This window comes from Mandrillus leucophaeus, unplaced genomic scaffold, assembly GCF_000951045.1.
Source record: "Mandrillus leucophaeus isolate KB7577 unplaced genomic scaffold, Mleu.le_1.0 Scaffold756, whole genome shotgun sequence".
NCBI classification, from domain to species: Eukaryota; Metazoa; Chordata; class Mammalia; order Primates; family Cercopithecidae; genus Mandrillus; species Mandrillus leucophaeus.
The window spans coordinates 901,078-907,705 of record NW_012108208.1 but is presented as its reverse complement, the minus strand read 5'-3'; the positions used below and the strand labels follow the sequence as shown (position 1 = coordinate 907,705).

At 34.5% G+C, this 6,628-nt stretch overlaps 1 protein-coding gene across 1 annotated transcript in view; it reads left to right on the top strand.

The window, feature by feature from the left end:
- Positions 1-6,628, top strand: part of ARHGEF38 (Rho guanine nucleotide exchange factor (GEF) 38) — a 136,645-nt gene that overhangs the window by 71,232 nt on the left and 58,785 nt on the right. Inside the window, exon 3 of the mRNA XM_011966325.1 lies at positions 1,579-1,702. Within this exon, the coding sequence (XP_011821715.1) occupies positions 1,579-1,702 (124 nt within the window). The remainder of the gene's footprint in view (positions 1-1,578; positions 1,703-6,628) is intronic.

The window sequence follows — 6,628 nt, the reverse complement described above, 5'->3', positions numbered from 1 at the left end:
GCCATTCTAACTGGTGTGAGATGGTATCTCATTGTGGTTTTGATTTGCATTGATCATATGAATTTGATTACAAATGAGGCTGTGAGTTATCTTGAGGACAGGATGAATGATGGGAAAGTGAAAAATTTCCCAAGATTGTTGAAAGACTTGTATACAGAAAAACCATATTGCATAAGAAATAACTGACATAGTCACCACATTTTGGAAAGGTGCAATGTGAAGTCATGCTTCCATGTTCAATGATAGAATATCCTTACCAAAATAATACTGGTGTCTAAAATGGAGAACAGTAGATTGGACAATGTCAAAAAGGGATGGGATAAAAAGATGAGCAGGTTGCTTTCTTCCTTACCCCTTAAATAGACCCCACACACACCTAAAGAAGCTGAGTCTGAAATAATGGAAAAAAAGCTGTAGTTGTTGGCCTTCGTCTGCAGAATTCCTCCAGATCTCCCTCATACATCCCTTGTTCCTAATTCCCCTAATTTCTTGGTACGTTTTCTTTAATTGAATTCTCTGTCTCTTTCATACCCCTAACTTTGCTGAGCTGACTTTAAGCCAGCAACTCTGGTTTTCACTTGTGCTACTCCTCCATGAGTTGATTATTAATGAATTAATTATCCACCTATGACCTCATTCACAATAAGTAATGAGTAAAAGGCACCTACTCCTGTTCCCTAATGTTGCCCAGTAGAGTCTGCACCAATATGGCTGTGGCCTGACCAGTCACTATTTGATTATGAAAGGAGATCCACTTAAACTCAAGGGAGTGATGTCAAAAAAGATTCATCAAAATCAGAGCACATATCTTACCATACCCAGATAGCTGAGGATAGTTGTCCATTCCTCTACTAACCAATCACTACCTATGACACAATCTGGCTTCTTTTGTATTTGTTGGTACATAGAAGCTTCTCAGAAAATATTTGGTGAAAGGATGAATAAATGAATAAATAAATTATTATAAACACTTGCTATAAGATCTAAGAATAATTACACTGGTTGTTAAGGGTGTGCATGAAATAACAAAATATAATGAATGCTTAATTAGTAGAATATATTTAATGATTTCCATTTACATTTATATCAAGCAAAAAAAAAAAAAAAAAAGGAAAAAGCAACCCAGCACATCTACTTGTCATCACTTTTCAAACATCTGTGATTTAAAAACCAGCTTTGAAAATAGTTACTTGCCTCGGGTAAGGTCTGACTTCTGCTGTATAAGCAGTAAAATATTCTAAATCCTTACACACTACTACATACCCTCATAGAGGACAGTTAACACCAATTAGGCTCAAATCTTCCCATTCTGGTTGTTATAGGAATATATAGATGTATGTTCAACACAAAACATTTTCAACGTTTTTTAAAAAGACAGAAGTAACAGATGCATCATCCCAATTTCTTGGGAGAAAAAAAAAAAAGCAAACTGCACTCTAGAATTCCTAAATAAGAATGTTAACAGAAATGGTTAATGGAGACAGCATGGGCTGGCATTTAAAATGCTTACTGTTTAGCAGGAGAAAACATCCTAAATACAGTGCTTCTCTATCAGCTCAAAGTTTTTTGTTTCTTCAGATTGATAGGCTGGATGTGGATAGCTTGTTTAGCAACATTGAGTCCGTGCATCAGATATCAGCCAAGCTGCTGTCATTGTTGGAAGAGGCCACAACAGACGTGGAACCGGCCATGCAAGTAATTGGTATGTTTATTCTCTTCTCAAGTTCTACAATACAACAGGAAATAATTTTTTAATAACCTCCCTTTGCTTTGGTTTTTTGTTCCTGACTCACCATGCTTCCCAAGAGATACATAAATGCTAAACCCATCTTTGGGCTCATTGTAATTATACAGACTCTGTATTTATTTTCAAATGGGTTTATATCCATTTGCGAAGTCCCTCAGTAGCACAAAACGTATCATTTGCTTTTTAATTTCCAATCTTTCAATCTCTTTACTCCAGATGTTCTGTAATTTTTTAATGGCTAACACTTGATCCTTAAAGAATTAATTATTTAAATATTCTAATAGCTTTACTGATTTTTTGTCACAATGTTTTTTAGATCTTATGCCCATGAATCAATTTCTTTTTAGATTATAAATTTCTTACATGAGGAATGTAAAACTATTAAAGGAATGTAAGTTCTTAAAAATTTACACAAGTTCTACTTTTTTGATGCTTTCCTTTTTTCTATATTATTTACCTTCCAACTATGTTTTTACTCTCAATCAGATATATTTATTTTCTTACTCTGGTAAGATTTCAGAAGTAACAACAGAAAATATAATTTGAAAAGTATTGAGCCAAATTTGTATGCTCTCCATTTCTTGGGAATTTCCAAGGGAATAAGTGCTATGAATTCCATAAAGGCAGTTTGCACTTCAAGACATCATGCGAAGAGTGCCATGTAGACTAAGAGTTTTTTTAAATTATCGTTTATTTCACACTTAATATAAAATAACACCTCATTACAAAAATACGAAAACAATTCAGGAGCACGTACAGTAACGGTAAAATTTCCTTTCATATATCCCTCCAATGCCACTGTCTTCCCCATAAGTAACCACTTGCTTGATGTAGATCCTTTCTTTGAGATAACACACACAGAGACTACACACAAACACATTATGTCTTTACTGATTATGTCTTTGTTACCTTTTATTTGTTAGAGTTATAAAAATGGCATGAAACTGGTCTTGTTTAATATTTATAGAGAACCAAAGTTTAATGAGCAAAGCTGGTCATAGATATGAAATACAGTGAAATAAATGACTGGGCAATAAGGCCCGCCCACTCAGAAAGATTTCTTCCACAGACAGGTTTAAATTCAGTTGTTCTTTGTGATGAAATGTCCCCAACAAATTGCAAAAATATTTCCTGAAACAAGAACTCTACTCATTACCACACTAATTCATTAGTGTGAATTCCTTGGACATTCATTTATTAATTTAATCAATGAATAGTTACGAAGTAGCAGCATATTCACAGGGTTTGGTATTGTATGACATCGCTTGGTATCAAAAGGTGAAAGAGCTCATTTTTGTCCTTCAAAAACATTCAACCAAACAGCTTCTTGAATTGAAGGTATGGGTATAATACACCATCAAAGCAGTTTCTACACTACTGCAAACCTCAGAGGATAAAGAGAACATTTCTAGATGGGGACTCGAAGGATTCTTGAAGACGTTACTTGGGCTTAAAGTATAGGTTCTATTTCAACAATAGGGTCCACGTTGAGGAGAAGATTCTAAATGGAAATGACAGTATGAAAAACAAGTGCCAAACGAATGTCAAATGCCAAGCGTGTTTAGGAAATGAAGAGTGATCAAGCTGGAGTGAAGGACTGATGTAAGCAAGAAGTGAAAAATGAATCTGAAAGTGCAGAGTAGGGACTGACAGCACTTGGAAATGAAGTTTGGAATTTACAGGTAATAAAGAGCCATTAAAATATTTCTAGCAAGGGTGTGATGAGACACAAAAGTTTCTGGAGAAAGAAAAATATGGTGGGTCTGAAGAGAATGCAGAGGAGGAACTGAGTCCTAGACTAGTAAATAGGTTATTACAAGAAATGTAGGCATGTGGTAATAAGCATTGAGACTAAGGAAGATGCAGTGAAAAATTTTAAAAAGGGGGTCATTTCAAGAGAAATGTAGAGGAAAGCATAAACAAGTGGTTGATTCATGTGCTGAAGTCAAAAATAATTCCAGATTTAAGGTAACCATGTATCGTGGTTTGTCTAGAGCATACTGATTTTAGTGTATTATGTAAGCATTCAGTCCAGTTTAGCATTTGTCATGGACTTTTCCTTTTCAAAAAATTATTATTGTTATTAGTTGCATCAGAAGAAGTTTTACAAGACCTTTACATCATATGTCAACTTCTGACACAATCTCTTTTAGTAGAGTGTAAGGCATGTGCAGTTAACATTTCTCACTGTAACACATGATAAACTCTGAAACATAGTCCATCTTTCCTATGCCAACCTTTTCTAGTCTCAAGGAAAGTTATATCTTTCTTTGAATTGCCACATGCAGGGAACTGGCTGATTAAATTATGCTATTTGGATCTGAACAGCTAGAAACTGCTAACTCCTTCCTGTTCCGGTGGTGGTGGATGTGTTGGATGCTGCAGACCCTGCCATCTACTGGGTGTGGCAGCTAGTTGTGTCATGACCCATGCTGGGTGGCCCATGTCATGACCTATGAGAGGCATGAAGCCATCAGGATGCCAGACAATGGAATTAATGGGACACGTTGTTACACATTATTACAGAATAGATGTAAATAAAATATGTATGGAAAATAGGGCCTGAGCAATCATGCTACAGAGTGTCTAGAGGCTTTTGCTACGGTAATTTGGTTACCTATTGCATGTTATAAATTGACAGCTCTTTTACAAATTTTTTGGTTATGTTTCATTCTGAAATAAACCGTTTCAGAAGCAAGAATTTAATATATTCATGTTTGTGTTAGTCTGTTTTCACACTGCTATAAAGAACTACCTGAGATTGGGTAATTTATGAAGAGAAGAGATTTAATTCACTCACAGTTCTTCAGGCTTAACAGGAAGCAAGACGGGGAGGCCTGAGGAAACTTACAATCATGGCAGAAGACAAAGGGGAAGCAAGGACCTTCTTCACACTGTGGCAGGGGTGGGGGGTGGGGGGAGAGAGAGAGAGAGAGAGAGAGAGAGAGAGAGAGAAAGAGATCACGCTAAGTGGGAAGTGCCATGCACTTTCAAACAACCAGATCTTGTGAGAACTCACTCACTATCACAAGAACAGCAAGGGGAAAGTCCACCCCCATGATTCAATCACCTCCCCCCAGGCCTGTCTCTGCTCACATGGGGATTACAATTCAAGATGAGATTTGGGGGGGGAACACAGAGCCAAACCATACCAATGTTTTAGAAAAATTTTGATTTTCTTTTTCTCAAGAGTTGCTGAGCCTATAACACACAAAATACCATCCACCAAAGGGTCCTCAATGCTATCATTGACCATAGACGATCAGAAGATAGAAATCTGCTGAAGCAGCAGCAATATCTATGTCAAAGTTTAGTCATTATTTTTAAAAGACTGTGCTCTAAGCAAGTGATGAAATGCTTGCAGCCGCTTAAGGTGTGTTTACATATCACTCCATGCAGCACGACTTTTCATTTAGGTGAGACAACAGTTTTCCTAAATTAATTTCATTCATTTTTAATTCTGAGTTTCCTTAGGCCTATGAGAAATATAAAACAATGGTTACTAATGAGTTGGCACCATCAGCAAAAGAGTACTGCAAACAGTTAACTGATGACAGTTTTATATCAGTGTGAGCAGATGAATCGAATAATAGTTCCAATAGCAGTTAAAATTTTAAAAATCCAATTCACAGAACCGAAGAAAGCTTTTAGAAGTTTATCATGTCAATGGTGAATTGTCTGACCTTATTATAAATGCAACTGTCACTTTAACTTAAAAATTAAGCATTGTGACGGCAAATGATAACATGAACACAAATATTAGTGGAGCACAGCATCACAGTAAAACAATGATTTTATTAAAATAAAAATCTATAGAGCAGACATATACTTGAAAATGATTGGTGCATATATGATGAAGCTGTGGAATTTATTAATTGAAGTAAAAACTATAGTGAAAATTTGCATTTATTTTTATATACACAAAATTAGAGTGAATAACAATATCTGAAGAATAAAGTTGATATTGAATTAAAAATAATCTTATGTATGACACTATACACTCTCTTTCCTGCTGGTCATCAATCAGTCTTTGGAAATGTTTGATTCTTTGAAGCACCACTTTACAAATCAACCAAAGTGTCCTAACATGGCATTGGACTATTTTTGTAAACAAGGCCTCTGAAATTGAATTGCATTTTGTTAAAAATCAGTTGGAAGTCTTTAGTTAAGGTGTTCAACAAATAGAGAAAACAACTTCAATTTTTAATCTTTACAAATAATAATTATTAAAAACAAAATTGCAAATAGGAAGACATTGAAATGTATCCCTATGAAAACAAGGAATAAGTTAAAAAAAAATAAGCAATGAGAGCTCATGTATAAAATATTTAACTTTGAAAGTCCATAATCATACTTTGGAAAATCTGACTTATGAAGAGAAGCCTTTGATGGAGCTCCTCTTTAGTAGGATAAAGTAATGTTCTGTACCAGATTTCACAATCTCTACATTTGGGAAGATATTCCAAAATTACAAATAGAAACAACTTATTAGGTGAGTTTTATTTTGCAAAAAAAAAAAAAAAAAAAAAGAGAGAGAGAGAGAGAGAGAAAGAAAACAATTCAAATGGAAGCAAAAAGATAATGCCTATGAAAATATTTCAGTTCAACTACTTACTTGTTTTAATATGTATAGATAATGAGAATTTTAAAAGTTTCTGTTTACCATAATTTTCTCTGAGTTCAATAGATATTTCCTTGTTTATAAAGTATTTTCTCAATTTTAAATATTATGGTTTACAAATTTCAGTATTAAATAAATATGCTGATATTGAATTATAACCCTCAAAAATATCAATGAGTTCTTGCTGATATAAATAAATGTGGAGAAAGGACAGCTGTTCCTTACAGATTTTAATTAATAAATATGGAGAGAAAGAAGAA